Source organism: Pinus tabuliformis, chromosome 9, assembly GCF_031772625.1.
Source record: "Pinus tabuliformis cultivar Carrire ecotype Pingquan chromosome 9, CPIR1, whole genome shotgun sequence".
In the NCBI taxonomy this organism is placed as follows: domain Eukaryota; kingdom Viridiplantae; phylum Streptophyta; class Pinopsida; order Pinales; family Pinaceae; genus Pinus; species Pinus tabuliformis.
In genome coordinates, this window is record NC_142307.1 from 641,882,290 (window position 1) to 641,900,306 (window position 18,017).

The 18,017-nt window shown below is 33.7% G+C and overlaps 1 protein-coding gene across 1 annotated transcript in view; it reads left to right on the forward strand.

Moving 5' to 3' along the window:
• Positions 1–825: 825 nt before the first annotated feature.
• Positions 826–18,017, forward strand: part of LOC149150278 (cysteine proteinase inhibitor A-like) — a 36,242-nt gene continuing 19,050 nt past the window's right edge. Inside the window, exons 1-2 of the mRNA XM_089439758.1 lie at positions 826–1,045; positions 1,136–1,329. Of these exons, the coding sequence (XP_089295884.1) occupies positions 848–1,045; positions 1,136–1,324 (387 nt within the window). The 5' untranslated portion in view covers positions 826–847 and the 3' untranslated portion in view covers positions 1,325–1,329. The remainder of the gene's footprint in view (positions 1,046–1,135; positions 1,330–18,017) is intronic.

An 18,017-nucleotide genomic window follows, 5' to 3' on the forward strand; every position in this document is an offset into this window, starting at 1 on the left:
TCACTTGTCTTTTGAATGGGGGACAACATAAATCCATTTTAACTTGAGATTTACTAGGTGTGGAGAAAGAAAATTTCTTGAGATAAAATTTTTCCTTAAATTTTACAATTTAAAAAAGATTTACATTTAGAAATATTTAATTCCTCTCCACATTTAATAGAGTTAAAATTGCTTATTTTAGATTTTTGTAATCCATACTTATTTTGATAAATTCTTTCAAATTAATAAATTAAAAAAATCTAATAAATATTTTGATAAACATTAAAAATAATTTTTTTTAATAATAAATTCACTTATGTTACATTAATTGTTATTATGAATGTGAATTAATGCATAAATAAATAGGTTTTCACTTATAACCTAATTTTAATCCCTAAAAATAATATTAAAATTATAAAAAAATAATAATCTAAAATTTCAAAAACAAAAATATAATAATTAAAAACAATAATTTAAAAATTCAAATACCAAAATATTATAATCATAATAATAAATATAAGTGAATATTACCCTTACTCAAAGCCAGGCAAAGACAAAGTACCTGACAAAAGAGATAAAGAGCCACGTAATAAAACGGCCTCATGATTCCAGTTGGACAATTTGGACACATAAATTAATTTCTAAAAATAGAAATAATTAGCGACCTAAAACACGTCGTCGAACCTTCACAATCAGAGAGCAGAGCGGAATATGTCTTATTATTCGTGCCAAAGTCCCATCACTACCCCTTCCGACAGACACGTGTCGGTAATAATGAAGGTGTCGACTCGACAGCATGGTTGGCTGGGAACGGTCGGTAATGCTCTGCTCTTTAAATGAAATTCAAGAACCACTCTCGCCCTTGTAGATGTTTGTGAAAATGTCGATGAAAATGCCGAGGCACAGCAGAGCAATGGCAGTGTTGATTCTATTGTTTGCATGTCTCTGCATACTGGCGAATGCTTCCACTCGTATTGGGGGCATCCGCGACGTACCGGATGTTGAACACAAGAAAGATATTCAAGACCTTGGACGCTTTGCTGTCAATGAATACAACATGCAACAGGTATGTGGGAGTAGATATGCACTTTTCAGTTTCAGATTTCTCCATTATTCTAATGCCTTTGACAGTGAGGGTTTTCTTGGCTCTGTGCAGAATGTTGGTATTTTGTTTTCCAAGGTGGTAAAAGCCCAGGAGCAAGTGGTCTCGGGCCTGCTGTACTTTCTTACAATAAAGACCAAGGACGGCTCCAAAACCAAGCTGTATGCGGCCAAAGTATGGGTGAAGCCATGGGCGAAATTCAAGCAGTTGCAAGAGTTCAAGCCTGTGCAAACGCTGTATTGATAACGGTTGGTTTCGCCTTCATCTGTCTTTTTTCGTTTCTTTTTCTTTTCTCATGTTAGGGTTTGAGGGTTCGTGGAATAAGAATACAAGTGTTCGGATTAAATGGTGTAGATTCCAAGGGTTTGAGGGTTCGTGGAATAAGAATACAAGTGTTCGGATTAAATGGTGTAGATTCCATGGTTAAGAACACAAATGTTTTGGACGCCACCATGGCATTTGCCATCTAGGTTTGGGTCTGACTTTTTAGGTCTGTAAGTGGTACGAAATCAAATATGCATTAGTATCCATTAATGACCAGGAGAACTGTAAATGTGGTTGTAATGAAATGATGAAGTGAAAAGTAACGACAATACTTATTATTCAAGCCTAACTCCGTTTTAGGCCTTTTTTATGGTTTAGGCTTCAACATGATTCTTGGTTCGGACATCTATCTGAAAGAGTAATTCTTGGTTTGAACTTATATCTGAAAGAATAATTCTTGGTTTGAACTTATATCTGAAAGAGTAAATGTATCTGCATTATCTGCATGCGCGTTGTAAACAAGCGAACTTGCCCTACTCTCTGTAGTTTCTTTTAGTTCCATTTCTCTTCAAATTAAGTTCACATATTCAACTCGGCAACAAAAATCTAGTACCCTTTTTCTTCAAATTAAGCTCACATATTTATTTTTTACATTTTCAACTCGGCAACACAAATTTAACAAACTACTTATCAGATTTATCTTGACATATTAAGATATAACAGGTGTATCTTGTGTAGAAAACAAGTTATTAATATTGCACAGAAAGGTCCTGGGAAAAAAGTATTGCGCTAAATGCTAATAATAATTTTAAGCGTTACCTGCACTACTCGTCAAAATACGAGTCCCACATATCGGAAATTAAGTAGGTCCCACATTGCGTGCATGCTGTATACTTATAACGATGGTCATAAGTGAAGAATAAATGGTTAATGTACAGTGAATATTTATAATATTCAGATATCTAATCATTATATAAAATATTATGACAAGCTCCCGTGAAATGTAGCATCTTTCAATGGGTTTAAATAATTTAAGATTATGCCTTTATTAATTATATGCCATTTTGTGTGTATAACTTATTTATTCAATGGCATTGAAACCTCTATAAAATAATTTAAGATTATACCTTTATTAATTACATGCCATTTTGTGTGTATAACTTATTTATTCAATGGCATTGAAACCTCTATAAAATAATTTAAGAGTACCTTTATTAATTATATGCCATTTAGTGTGTATAACTTATTTATTCAATGGCCTTGAAACCTCTTAACCTCTTACAAATGGATATGAACTTGCAAACAAGGTGTTCGTTATCATTAGTTTAGAACTTATTGTAAGTTAGGAATGTTGAGGGGGTGGAACTTTGAGACCATAAATTTCTTTTACAGGCTTAATTACAAATGGATATGAACTTGCAAACAAGGTGTTCGTTATCATTAGTTTAGAACTTATTGTAAGTTAGGAATGTTGAGGGGGTGGAACTTTGAGACCATAAATTTCTTTTACAGGGTTAATTCGAGGTATTTGACAAACCTATTTATGGATTCTTAACCAAACGACCAAATCGAGCTTTTTGAGAGTGAGTAAACGCTATCGTTACTCACTCTCGTTACTTACTCACTTTCGTTACTTTTTGAGATACCTTTTGAGAAGGTAACCACTATCATTACTTTTTCGAACCACTATCATTACTTTTTCTCATTGGATTCCCTTGAAAAGTAACCCACTATCATTACTTTTTCTCATTTGGATTTCGTTACTTTTATTTGGATTTCGTTACTTTTTGAGATACCTTTTGAGAAGGTAACCACTATCATTACCTTCTCAAAATGTAACCACTATCATTACTTTTTCTCAAAATGGAACCACTATCATTACTTTTTCTCAAAATGGAACCACTATCATTATTTTTTCTCATTGGATTCCTTTGAGAAGTAACCCATTTCTCAAAATGGAACTGGAACCAAAATGGAACTGGAACCACTATCATTACCTTCTCAAAATGTAACCACTATCATTACTTTTTCTCAAAATGGAACCACTATCATTATTTTTTCTCATTGGATTCCTTTGAGAAGTAACCCATTTCTCAAAATGGAACTGGAACCAAAATGGAACTGGAACCACTATCATTACTGGAACCACTATCATTACTTTTTCTCAAACCACTATCATTACTTTTTCTCATTCTGGAACCACTATCATTACTTTTTCTCATTTGGATTCCTTTGAGAAGTAACCCACTATCATTACTTTTTCTCATTTTTTCTCATTTGGATTCCTTTGAGAAGTAACCCACTATCGTTACTTTTTCTCATTTGGATTCGGATTCCTTTGAGAAGTAACCCACTATCATTACTTTTTCTCATTTGGATTCCTTTGAGAAGTAACCCACTATCGTTACTTTTTCTCATTTGGATTCCTTTGAGAAGTAACCCACTATCATTACTTTTCTCATTTGGATTCATTACTTTTTCTCATTTGGATTCCTTTGAGAAGTAACCCACTATCATTACTTCATCTCATCTGGATTCATTACTTTTTCTCATCATTACTTCATCTGGATTCATTACTTTTTCTCATCTGGATTCCTTTGAGAAGTAACCCACTATCATTACTTCCTTTACTTTTTCTCATTTGGATTCCTTTGAGAAGTAACCCACTATCATTACTTCCATTACTTTTTCTCATTTGGATTCCTTTGAGAAGTAACCCACTATCATTACTTCCATTACTTTTTCTTATTTGGATTCTCATTTACTTCATTACTTTTTCTCATTTTACTTCATTACTTTTTCTCATTTGGATTCCTTTGAGAAGTAACCCACTATCATTACTTCCATTACTTTTTCTCATTTGGATTCCTTTGAGAAGTAACCCACTATCATCTTTTTCTCATTTGGATTCATTACTTTTTCTTTCTCATTTGGATTCATTACTTTTCATTACTTTTTCTCATTTGGATTCATGTGAGAAGTAACCCACTATCATTACTTCATCTCATCTCAAAATGTAACCACTATCATTACTTTTTTTGGATTCCCTTGAGAAGTAACCCACTATCATTACTTTTTCTCATTTGGATTCCTTTGAGAAGTAACCCATTATCATTACTTTTTCTCATTTGGATTCATTACTTTTTCTCCCTTGAGAAGTAACCCACTATCATTACTTTTTCTCATTTGAGAAGTAACCCACTATCATTACTTTTTCTCATTTGAGAAGTAACCCACTATCATTACTTTTTCTCATTTGGATTCCTTTGAGAAGTAACCCATTATCATTACTTTTTCTCATTTGGATTCATTACTTTTTCTCATTTGGATTCAAAGCTCATTTGGATTCCTTTGAGAAGTAACCCACTATCATTACTTTTTCTCATTTGGATTCCTTTGAGAAGTAACCCATTATCATTGCTTTTTCTCATTTGGATTCATTACTTTTTCTCATTTGGATTCCTTTGAGAAGTAACCCACTATCATTACTTTTTCTCATTTGGATTCCTTTGAGAAGTAACCCATTATCATTACTTTTTCTCATTTGGATTCCTTTGAGAAGTAACCCACTATCATTACTTCATCTCATCTCAAAATGTAACCACTATCATTACTTTTTCTCATTTGGATTCCTTTGAGAAGTAACCCACTATCATTACTTCATCTCATCTCAAAATGTAACCACTATCATTACTTTTTCTCATTTGGATTCATTTGAGAAGTAACCCACTATCATTACTTTTTCTCAAAAGGTAACCACTATCATTACTTTTTCTTATTTGGATTCCTAAAAGTAACCATTATCATTACTTTTTCTTTGAGAAATAACCCACTATCATTACTTCTTCTCACAAGGTAACCACTATCATTACTTTTTCTCATTTGGATTCTTTTAAGAAGTAACCCAATATCATTTGGATTCCTAACCCACTATCATTACATTACTTTTTCTCATTTGGATTCCTAACCCACTATCATTACTTCTCTTTTTCTCATTTGGATTCCTAACCCACTATCATTACTTCTTCTCAAAAGGTAACCACTATCGTTACTTTTTCTCATTGGGATTCCTTTAAGAGGTAACCCACTATCATTACATTACTTTTTCTCATTTGGATTCCTTTAAGAAGTAACCCACTATCATTACTTCTTGTCATTTGAATAACCCATTATCATTACATTACTTTTTCTCATTTGGATTCCCTTAAGAAGTAACCCACTATCATTACTTCTTGTCATTTGAATAACTTTGACAAAGGAACCCACTATCATTACATTACTTATTGATTCAAATGACAAAGACACCCACTATCTTTACATTACTTCTTCTCAAAAAGTAACCACTATCATTACTTTTTCTCATTTGGATTCCTTATAATACATTATTTCTTTATTCAAATGGAAAAGGCACCCACTATCATTACATTACTTCTTCTCAAAAGGTAACCACTATCATTACCTTTTCTCGTTTGGATTTCTTTAAGAGGTAACCCACCATCAAAAGGTAACCACCTATCATTACTTTTGTAACCCACTATCATTACTTATTCTCAAAAGGTAATCACTATCATTACTTTTGTAACCCAATATCATTACTTATTCTCAAAAGGTAATCACTATCATTACTTTTTCTCATTTGGATTCTTTTAAGAAGTAACCCACTATCATTACTTCTTGTCATTTGAATAGCTTTGACAAAGGCATCCACTATCATTACTTTTACTTTTGTCATACCCACTATCATTACTTCTTGTCATTTTGAATAGCTTTGACAAAGGCACCCACTATCATTACTTTTACTTTTGTCATACTCACTATAATTACTTCTTGTCATTTAAATAGCTTTGACAAAGGCACCCACTATCATTACTTTTACTTTTATCATACCTACCATCATTACTTCTTGTCATTTGAATAGCTTTGACAAAGGCACCCACTATCATTACTTTTACTTTTGTCATACCCATTATCATTACACCCAATATCATTACTACTTCTGTCATACCCACTATCATTACTTTTGTCATACCCACTGTCATTACACCCACTATCATTACTTCTTGTCATTTTGTCATACCCACTATCATTACTTCTTGTCATTTGAATAGCTTACCACTATCATTACTTCTTGTCATTTGAATAGCTTAGACAAAGGCATCCACTATCATTACTTTTACTTTTGTCATACCCACTATCATTACTTCTTGTCATTTGAATAGCTTTGACAAAGGCACCCACTATCATTACTTTTACTTTTGTCATACCCACTATCATTACTTCTTGTCATTTGAATAGCTTTGACAAAGGCACCCACTATCATTACTTTTACTTTTGTCATACCCACTACCATTAAGGCACACACTATCATTACTTCTACTTTTGTCATACCCACTATGATGACAACTATCATTACTTTTACTTTTGTCATACCCACTATCATGACAACTATCATTACTTTTACTTTTGTCATACCCACTATCATGACAACTATCATTACTTTTACGTTTGTCATACCCACTATCATTTCTTGTCATTTGAATAGCTTTGACAAAGGCACCCACTATCATTACTTTTGTCATTTGAAATACCCACTATCATTACTTCTTGTCATTTGAAATAACCAACTATCATTACTTTTGTCATACCCACTATCATTACTTTTGTCATACCCACTATCATTACTTCTTGTCATTTGAAATAACCAACTATCATTACTTCTTGTCATTTGAAATAGCCAACTATCATTACTTTTGTCATACCCACTATCATTACTTATTGTAATTTGAAATACCCAACTATCATTACTTTTGTCATACCCACTATCATTACTTCTTGTCATTTGAATAGCTTACTTCTGCCATACCCACTATCATTACTTCTGGTTGAATAGCTTACTTCTTGTCATTTGAATAACTTTGACAAAGGCACCCACTATCATTACTTTTACTTTTGTCATACCCACTATCATTACTTTTTGTCATTTGAATAGCTTTGACAAAGCCACCCACTATCATTACTTTTACTTTTGTCATACCCACTATCATTACTTTTTGTCATTTGAATAGCTTTGACAAAGCCACCCACTATCATTACTTTTACTTTTGTCATACCCACTATCATTACTTTTTGTCATTTATCATTATTTTTGTTATTTGGATAACTTTGACAAGGTACTCACTATCATTATTTTTACTTTTATTTAAATTGACCAATTTTTTTTACTTTTCTCTAAATTGACCAAATTGAAAAGGTATCCAGTATCATTACTTTTACTTTTCAATCAAATTGAAAAGGTACCCACTATTATTACTTTCCTTTATTTATCATGTGATAGCTGGACAAGGTACCCCTAGGTACCCACTATTATTACTTTTACTTTTATCACGGGGATAGCTTGACAAGGTACCTACTATCATTACTTTTACTGACAAGGTACCCACTATCATTACTTTTTACTTTTGTCATTTGGGACAAGGTATTTGTTCTTACTGACAAGGTACCCACTATCATTACTTTTACTGACAAGGTACCCACTATCATTACTTTTTACTTCTGTCATTTGGGAAAAGGTACTTGTTCACAATAGCTTTGACAAGGTACCCACTATCATTACTTTTCCTTTTGTCATTATTGTCATTTGGGCAATGTTGTGAACATTACGATCGGGATTAAATCGGTGAGGGTTTGAAATCAGAAAAAATCGTACCTTTGACAAGGTTTCCACTATTATTATATTTACTTTTATCATGGGGATAACTTCGCGATTGGGATTAAATCGGCGAGGGTTTGAAATCAGAAAAAATCATACCTTTGACAAGGTTCCCACTATTATTACTTTTACTTTTATCATGCGGATAGCTTGACAAGGTACCCATTATCATTAGTTTTTACTTTTGTCATTTCGGACTAGGTACTTGTTCACAATAGATTTGACAATAGGTTGACAAGGTACCCACTATTATTACTTTTATTGACAAGGTACCCACTATTATTACTTTTACTGACAAGGTACCCACTATCATTACTTTTTACTTTTGTCATTTGGGACAAGGTACTTGTTCACAATAGTTTTGACAAGGTACCCACTATCATTACTTTTACTTTTGTCATTTAGGCAATGTTGCAAACATCGCGTTCGGGATTAAATCGGCAAGGGTCTGAAATCGGAAAAAATCGGCAAAATTAAAATATATATATATATATATATATATATATATATATATTTTGTTGTTGAAAAAATCGCAATTAAATCGTGATTTTCGCAACACTGCATTTGGGACAAGGTACTTGTTCACAAAAGCTTTGACAATGTACCACTATCATTACTTTTACTTTTGTCATTATTGTCATTTGGGACAAGGTACTTGTTCACAATAGCTTTGACAAGTACCCACGATCATTACTTTTGCTTTTGTTGACAAGGTACCCACTATCATTACTTTTATTGTTGACAAGTTACCCACTATCATTACTTTTACTTCTTTCATTTGGATAGCTTGCTTAATGTACACTTTTGTTACTTTTATCTATTGAGAAGGCACTCTTTATTCATTTGGATAGCTTGCTTAATGTACACTTTTGTTACTTTCATCTATTGAGAAGGTACTCTTTATTATTACTTTTGTCAGGTACCCACTATCATTACTTTTACCTCTGTCATTTGGATAGCTTGCTTAATGTACACTTTTGTTACTTTTATCTATTGAGAAGGTACCCATTATTATTACTGTTGTCATTTGGGTACCCACTAGCTTACTTTTGTTGACAAGGTACCCACTATCATTACTTTTACTTCTTCCATTTGGATAGCTTGCTTAATGTACACTTTTGTTACTTTTATCTATTGATAAGGTACTCATTATTATTACTTTTGTCATTTGGGTACCCACTAACTTAAGTCAGTTGGATAGTTTACTTTGGTCATTTGGGTTGTCATTTGGGTACCCACTAACTTAAGTCATTTGGATAGTTTACTTTGGTCATTTGGGTATCCACTACCATTACTTTGTCATTTGGGTACCCATTATCATTACTTTGCCATTTGGATAGCTTGCTTAATGTACACTTTACTTTGTCATTTGGGTACCCATTATCTTTACTTTGTCATTTATCATTACTTTGCCATTTGGATAGCTTGCTGAATGTACACTTTACTTTGTCATTTGGGTACCCATTATCATTACTTTGTCATTTATCATTACTTTGCCATTTGGATAGCTTGCTTAATGTACACTTTACTTTGTCATTTGGATAGCTTGCTTAATGTACACTTTACTTTGTCATTTGGATAGCTTGCTTAATGTACACTTTACTTTGTCATTTGGTTACCCAATATCATTACTTTGTCATTTACGATTACTTTTCCATTTGGATAGCTTACTTAATGTACACTTTTGTTACAATTTTTATGTGAAAAGATGCCCATTATCAATTTGGATAGCTTGCTTAATGTACACTTTTGTTACAATTTTTATGTGAGAAGATGCCCATTATCATTAGTTTTTTCATTACTTCGTCATTTGGATAGCTTGTTTAATGTACCCTTCTGTTACTTTTGTCTTCTAGAAAGGTACCTATTATCATTATCATAATTTTTTTGGGTTATAGATAACTTTGAGAAGGTTTCATTTGGATAGCTTGTTTAATGGATACCCACTATCATTACTTTGTCATTTGGATAGCTTGTTAATGTACATTTTTGATACTCCTGTTATCTAGAAAGGTACCCATTATCATTATCATAATTTTTTTTTGGGTTATAGGTAACTTTGAGAAGGTACCCATTATCATTACTTTTGCATTTGGATTATCATTATTTCTCTCATTAGGATAGAGGTACCCATTATCATTATTTTTGTCCTTTTGTTTAATGTACACTTCTGTTACTTTTGTTATCTAGAAAGGTACCCATTATCATTATCATAATTTTTTTTGGGTTATAGATAACTTTGAGAAGGTACCCATTATCATTACTTTTGTCATTTGGATTATCATTATTTCTCTCATTTGGATAGAGGGTACCCATTATCATTATTTTTGTCCTTTTGTTATTTGGATTATCATTGCTTTTGTCATTTGGATAGCTTGATTAATGTACACTTTTGTCATTTGGATAGCTTACTTAATAAACTTGGTAACCATGTTTGTTTGAAAGTCGTCCTTTTGTCATTTGGATTATCATTACTTTTTTCATTTGGATTACATTACTTTTATCATTTGGATAGCTTGCTTAATGTACACTTTTGTTAGTTGGATAGCTTTCTTAATAAACCTGGTAATTGTCATTTGGTGGATAGTTTGCTTAATAAACTTGGTAACAATGTTTGTTTGAAAGTTGAGGGGGTGGGTGAAACTCAAAATTTATATAACTTGTTTAATAAACTTGCTTGCTTAATGTACACTTTTGTCATTTTAATAGCTTGCTTAAGAAACTAATTAACCATGTTTGTTTGAAAGTTGAAAGGCGTGGGTGAAACTCAAAACTTATATTCGTTTAACATACACTTTTGTCATTTTAATATCTTGCTTGATAAACTTGGCAATTAAAATACCAAATTCAGGTCTTGAATAAGGTACCTAATAATAAGAATTAAAATGCCAAATTGAGGTATTTAGCAAAGTACTTAAAAATAATAATATTAGGTACCTAATAATAATAATAATTAAAATACCAAATTGAGGTATTTAGGCAAGGTACTTAATAATACTAATATTAGGTTTGTAATTTGCTGTATAGGTTCGTCATTTGATGTTAGGTTTGTAGGATCCTTAATCGAAATACCAAATTAGTTGAGGTCTGTACCTAATAATAAGATTATTAAATTTGTAATTTGATATCTTGTTTTGTTACGTCATATTGTTAGGTTTGTCGAAATACGAATTTGAGATGATAATAATATTCTTAAGTATGTAATTTGATATCTTGCTTTGTTACGCCATATTATTAGGTTTGTCAAATACGAAATAGTAATATTATTAAGTTTGTAATTTGATATCTTGCTTTATTACGCCATATTATTAGGTTTATACAAAACTGAGGTCTTTAGCAAGGTACCTAATAACATTCGAAAAGGGACCTAATAATAATAGTAGTTCTGTAATTTGATATCTTGTTTTGTTACTTCATATTATTAGGTTTGTAATTTGATATCTTGCTTAATATGCTTGTTATGTCATAGCGATGTTGAGGAATGGGGTTAGAACTCAAAACCTCTTACAAAAAGTTGAGGAATGGGGGTAGAACTCATAACTTCTTACAAATAGATAGTGATCTTTGTTCTAAAAGTCAAAATGGGGTCTTTGACAAAGTGCTTACCTTGATCAGTTTTAGTTGTCATTTCCACAGCTTGCTTCATAGCAGTATGTCATTTTCATCATTACTTTTTTCATTTCCACAATTTGCTTCATAAATGTGCTATGACATAAAATCTGTAGGAATGGGCAACTTTAAATCTCTTACCCGTAAACATGGATCCTAAATTGAAAGTCCAAACGAGTTGTCATTCTAATATCTTGCTTAATGAACTTGCTACAACATATGAATGTTTAGGGTGGAACTTGAAATCCTTTACGTGTGGATATGGATGATTTAGGTGGTCTCAAGGCACCCGTTGTAATGACTTGATGTTTTAATAACTTGCTTAATACATTTGTTACAATGCATGAATGCTAGGTGGAATTTGAGATCTCTTACACATGGATATGGTCATTTGATTAAAATACGAAATTAGGATTCGTAGCAGCTTTGTCATTTTCATCATTAGTTTTTAAATTTCCACAACTTGCTTCTTATATGCGCTATGACATAAAATCTCTAGGGATGGGGACTTTAAACCTCTTACTCGTAAACGTGGATTCTAAATTGAAAGTCCAAACAAGTTGCCATTGTAATAACTTGCAACAGCTTATGAATGTTTAGAGTGGAACTTGAATTTTTTTTATTAATGGATATGGATGATTTAGAAGGTCTCTGCCAAGGCACCCACTATAATGACTTGTCGCTTTAATAACTTGCTTAATAGATTTGTTACAACGTATGAATGCTAGGTGTAATTTGAAATGTCTTACACATCGTTGTGGTTCTGTCCATGGTTCTTTGACAAATTAGAGCATTGGTAAGGCACCTTAATGTCATTAGTTATTAGTCATGTCATTATGATAGCTTGTTGAATAAACATAGACTTGCTATGTTGTAAAGACACCAAGCACTATAATAATTTGTCATTCTAATAACTTTTTTAATAAGTTTGCTACAGCGTATGAATGTTAGGTGAAACTTGACATCTCTTAGTTGCACATGGCTATGGTTCTTCGACTAAGAAACCCAATTAGAGTGTTGGGTAGGGCACACCAATGTCATTAGTTATGTCATTCTAATAACTTGTTTAACACAGACTTGCTATATTGTAGAAACAAAGTACTATAATGACGGGTTGTTCTAATGACTTGCTTATGATATTTGCTATAACAAATGAATGTTAGGCGGAACTTGAATTCTCTTATACATGGATATGGTTGTTCTTGTTCAAATGTAACTAGTGTCGGTCTTCTTAATTGTTCTTAAGTCATGACTTGATGTAATTATAGATGTACTTGTCAAAAGAAAAGAAAAGAAAATTTATTTGTAAGAAGAAAACTTATTTTATTGAAATGGGTTTCTTGCCCATCATGTTGTGGTCTTAGGTCAAAGCACCCATTGTGTGCTCTAGGGGTCTTGTTGTCAAGTCAAGAGTCAAGGTCATGATGTACTAGCCCTTGAAGGGCCCATGTAACAAGAAGGAAAAATATTTAATGTAAAACATCATGTCTAGAAGCCTCCAAGTAATGGGTTGACCAACCCTCTTCATGTCGGCCAGCCTAGAGAGGCCTAATTCACCTCCTAAGAAGCCTATAAAAGGAACTCTCTCTCCTCATTTGAGAGACACACATCAAGTGATATTAATCTGATCCTAACGAGAAGTATGATCCAACAAAATTGCGTGGGAAGAAAAGCGAATTCTTGGGAGGCTAACGAATTTGTGGAAGGAAGCGAAATTCTGTCTTTGTTGCTCATATGTGCGAGTTTGAAGGAGGAATTGGGGTTTCCTCAGTCTTGTTTTTACAGAGATATCTTTTGAGGTTTGGCTAGCTCATCACTTGGGAGCTTGGTCTTTTGGGTCAAGGTCAAGGTCTTGGAAGTCTTCATTGAAATTCTATAAGAAGAGATTTTTGTGGGTTTTCCTCTCTAGGAGAGGTTTTGGCCTTGGCTAGCAGCGTACATTTGGTGTTCTTGTGTTTGGATTGTGATCTTCTTGTTGGCATTTGTCTTGATGATGAAAGAAAACTAAATAATGCTAATGTCCTAATATAAATCACAAGAAAATGTCAAGGATTAAAGACATCAAATTAAATAAATATCTTGACTGTTTTCCCTAGATTTATCAATAGTTCTTAGGCCAAATTAGGGTGTTGGGTAAGGCACCTAATGTCATGAATTCTCTTACACATGGATATGGTTGTTCTTTGGCCAAATTAGGGTGTTGGGTAAGGCACCTCAATGTCATTAGTCATCATTCTAATAGCTTGTTGAATAAACATAAATTTCTATGTTGTAGGAAAAATGTGGCTAATCCTCCAAAAAAAGATAAAACTATACTCTTCAACAACGTAGCCATTATCATCATTTTCATTCTATTAGTTTGTTGAATAAACATAGAATTGCTATGTTGTAGAAACACAAGTGTGGGTGGAATGCTCCACCAAAAGATAACAATGTAGCCAAAATCATTACCTTTGTAGTCTTCAACAATATGTTCAATATTTGTTTCGATAGACATACCCCAAAATGTTGATTTTTCAAATATCTTTAAACTGATAATTACTTCATATGATTTCTTCTTAGGTTAATTCTTTCATGCATTCTTATTCATCTTAAAGGAATTACACAAAAGATATCAACAATGGAAGAGGTAGCCACACTAGAACACAAATAGTTACCATGGGAAGACCTACTTGGGGAAAAACCTAGCAACCTTTTCCTTAGATAAATTCTTTAGTTCAACAAGAGAATCCTAGATCATCTAGTCATTAAGAATGGTTGGTCAAACTTGGTCCACTGGCTCCTAGTCAAGTCATAAGTTTGTCGACCAATCTTGATCTGATCTGTTGCCTTTCCTCAGAGGTTTGGGTTTGTACCATCTCAAGAATTTTGTCCTGCAGCTTGGCCTCAGAAATTTGGTCCCGCACCTTGCCTCAAAGATTTCGGTCTTGCAACCTGGGCTCAGAAATTCGGCCCAACTGTGTCACATAATTTCGTCCTTATCTACTTTAGGAACTCATCCTTCATAGAAATTCGTCTCTTAGAAACTTGTCCTTCTTAATTAGGAATATGCCTCAGATGATTCGAAAATGCTCTTGAACAAAGGAGATTTGAATTGTGCTTGTGGCCTCTTCATTAGGGCCGACTTGACTATGAGGGTCGACTTGGCTTCTTAGAGCCAAAAATTCAAATATTAAAAATTCAATTTTTTTCTTTTTAAGAATCAATGTGAAGAACATGTCTTGGAATTTTATCTTTTCACAATAGCATGAAGATGTATGGTTTACAAATACATCAATGACTAAAATAATAATTATGAAAACTGACCATAGCTACAAAATTCAACACTCCCTCTTAGCTATGGAGGTATTCATAATGCCTATCTGAATGCTCTTGAGTTCACAAATTTCTTTAAGAAAAGCTTATAACAAATCCAATTACCATAATTGGGTCAACAATTATGACACGTGATAAAATGAGTTACGACAATTTGATCAGCAACTATGACACATGGTAAATCAATAACATCAATTGGTTATGATAATCGGGTCAACAACTGTGACACATGGCAAACCAACAACATCAAGAAGTTATCATAATTCGTGTAGAAAATCAACGAAATTATGATATTATGCTAATATGAACAATCTGAAATATAATTTCTTTTCATATAAACACAAAGTTTCTCTACTAAACTTTGCAGCTGAATAGGAACATAGATAAATCACGATACAATAACACATTTTTTTTAAGGAACCCAGCTGGAAAAATCTTCTGCTTGATTATTGATAGAAACTGAGCAATAGATCTCTTACAAATACAACTTGTTTTAATCTAGAAACAACCTTGTTTTCTTTCCTTGAACTAGGCTTGAAACCCTTGTAAGATTGTTGATCCCTGCCTCCTCAATTTATGCATGCACTCTTGAGCCCTATTTCATTGCACTTGAGCTCCTAAATCCTAGCGCAATAAGCCTCCTATTAAATAGGGATTCTCTCTATTTCTATGTGGACTTTCCAAGGAAATATGCTCTTTATAAAACTTGCACAAGCCTCAACACACAAGCACCAACCTGTGTTCTCTATTGCCATGTCTCACCAACTCGTGCTTCATAAGACAATGAATCAAATTGCCCCTTTGTTCTTCCTTTTAAAGCAATTCAAATGGCTAAGTTTAGTGAGTTTCTAATTAAGGAGTTTGCTTTTGTGATTGATTGAGTTAGCATGAGTTAACTACTCATGCAACTCGTCCCATCTCAAATCAAGGACTTGAGACTCAAACGCACGTTCTTTTCTTCAATTAACTCGCACTAGAACATTGATAACTCGACCATCCACTTTAACACATCAATTAATTGCTTCATAACTCCTAACTTTTAGGAACAAATCTTAAATTATAGGAATTCGTTTTAACTTATAGGAAACTCGAGATTACCAAGGAGAAACTTGTTGATGTTCCCTTGATTAAGGCACAAATCAAGGAACCCTTTATCACTATTATTTTCAACAATATGGGTCGGTACCTCAGACCTATGGTATATCCTCACCATAATATTGGTTGGTACTTCAGGCACATGGTACATCATTTAGCATCAACTAGTCACCATAATTCGGGTTGGTCCCTGACACATGGTATCTAGGCTAGTCTTGGTTCACCATCATACGATCAATATTTTTGACACATGGTGAATCTACAAAGGCCACATTCTAACTGAGTAATTTAAGGCCTAATGCTAAATGACCCTGATGCTCTTGGACCATTCTTATTCATTCGGGTCAACATACTAGACACGGGAAGGATGACTATCCTTTGTTGGACCATTCTCCCAAATTCAGGGCAATATACTTGACACAGGGAGAATGTCGGTCCATGATGCTATCTCATCAACACTCCCTCTTACTGAGAGGCATTCTCAACAGGTCCAAGCTTGCCCCTGAAGTATATATAGACTTCATCTTGTGATAGAGGCTTTGCTAACAATTAGCTATACTATAGAATAATACTGGAGCCACTTTGCTTCTTTCTGCACCATGTCTCAGCGCAGGATCTCATAGTGCTTTGACCTGTCATCATGGTCGTCACTTGCACCTGATCAAGATAGTCATGCAAGTAGCCTTTGAAGCCATATTGCTTCTCAACTTGCCAATCCAGCGGCAATATATGTGGCTTTTGGAATATTGAGTGTGAAAAATGTCTGCTTTTTTCTCAGTCATAATGGAGCCCAAACTAAAGCAATATCGTGATGAACTCTTTTTGTCTTCAACACTCTCTGCCCAATCTGAATTTGTAGTTGTACTTCACTGTTTGAGACAAATCTCAAATCATAATTAACTTTGCCTTGACGAAATGTACCATGCTGGTACTCCAATCCATCTTGAGCAACATGCCTTGGCTCATAAAACTGATCAATTTCCTTTCATTGGGTTGATCACCACAATTGCTTTCCTGTCATCTTGATTGAGTGCTTCCTCTCACACTGAGACATATCTTGCTGTGGTAATTTTGGCCTCTCGCTGCAATAAATGTGGCCTCTAGAATATTGAGTGCGATAGATGTTTGCGTTCTGCTCATAGTTGTAATGGAGACTAAATTGAAGCAATATCTTGATGAACTCTTTCTTTCGTCAACACTCTTTGCCCAATCTGAATTTGGAGTTGTAATTCACTGTTTGAGACAAATCTCAAACCATAACTAACTTTCCTTTGACCAAATGTACCATGCTAATACACCAACCCATGTTGAGCGACATGCCTTGGCTCATAAAACTGATTAACTTCCTTTTGCTGGAGCCTGGGTTCATCACCACAACTACTTTCTTGTCACCCTGATTGGGTGCTTCCTCTCACACTGAGACATATCCTGTTGTGATAATTTTGGTTGCTCCCTCTGCCACTGTTGCCTTTCAACTATCTAGCTTGACAATGTTAATGGCAATCCATCATCTCAAACTTAGAGGTTACTCCCTCTGAAGCTAAAGCAAGGCTCTCTGACTGCGCCCTCTATTACAAAAGCAATTCTTTTTCCCACAACTGCGCCTTTTGACACATGAGTCCTTCTCAAGGCCTTATATCTATACTTCTTCGTTTTCAATAGAGAAAAACAAGGTCTACATCCACCTAGTACAATTTCAAGGCAATGATAATAGTTTTAACAAAAGTTTATCTTAGGACTAGAGCAAATGTCTTGTCATGATCCTCTCCCTCTTTCTGGTAGAACATTTTATTCTCAACTCTTGCTTTGTGCTTGTCTATATTGCCACTGTTGCATTCTAGATCTTGTGGACACCTTTGGAAGTCACCATTGACTTCTTTTTGAAGATTTCAAGAGCCTTGTCTTGTAACAAAACCTTAGAAAATGGATTAATGTTGTGCTAGA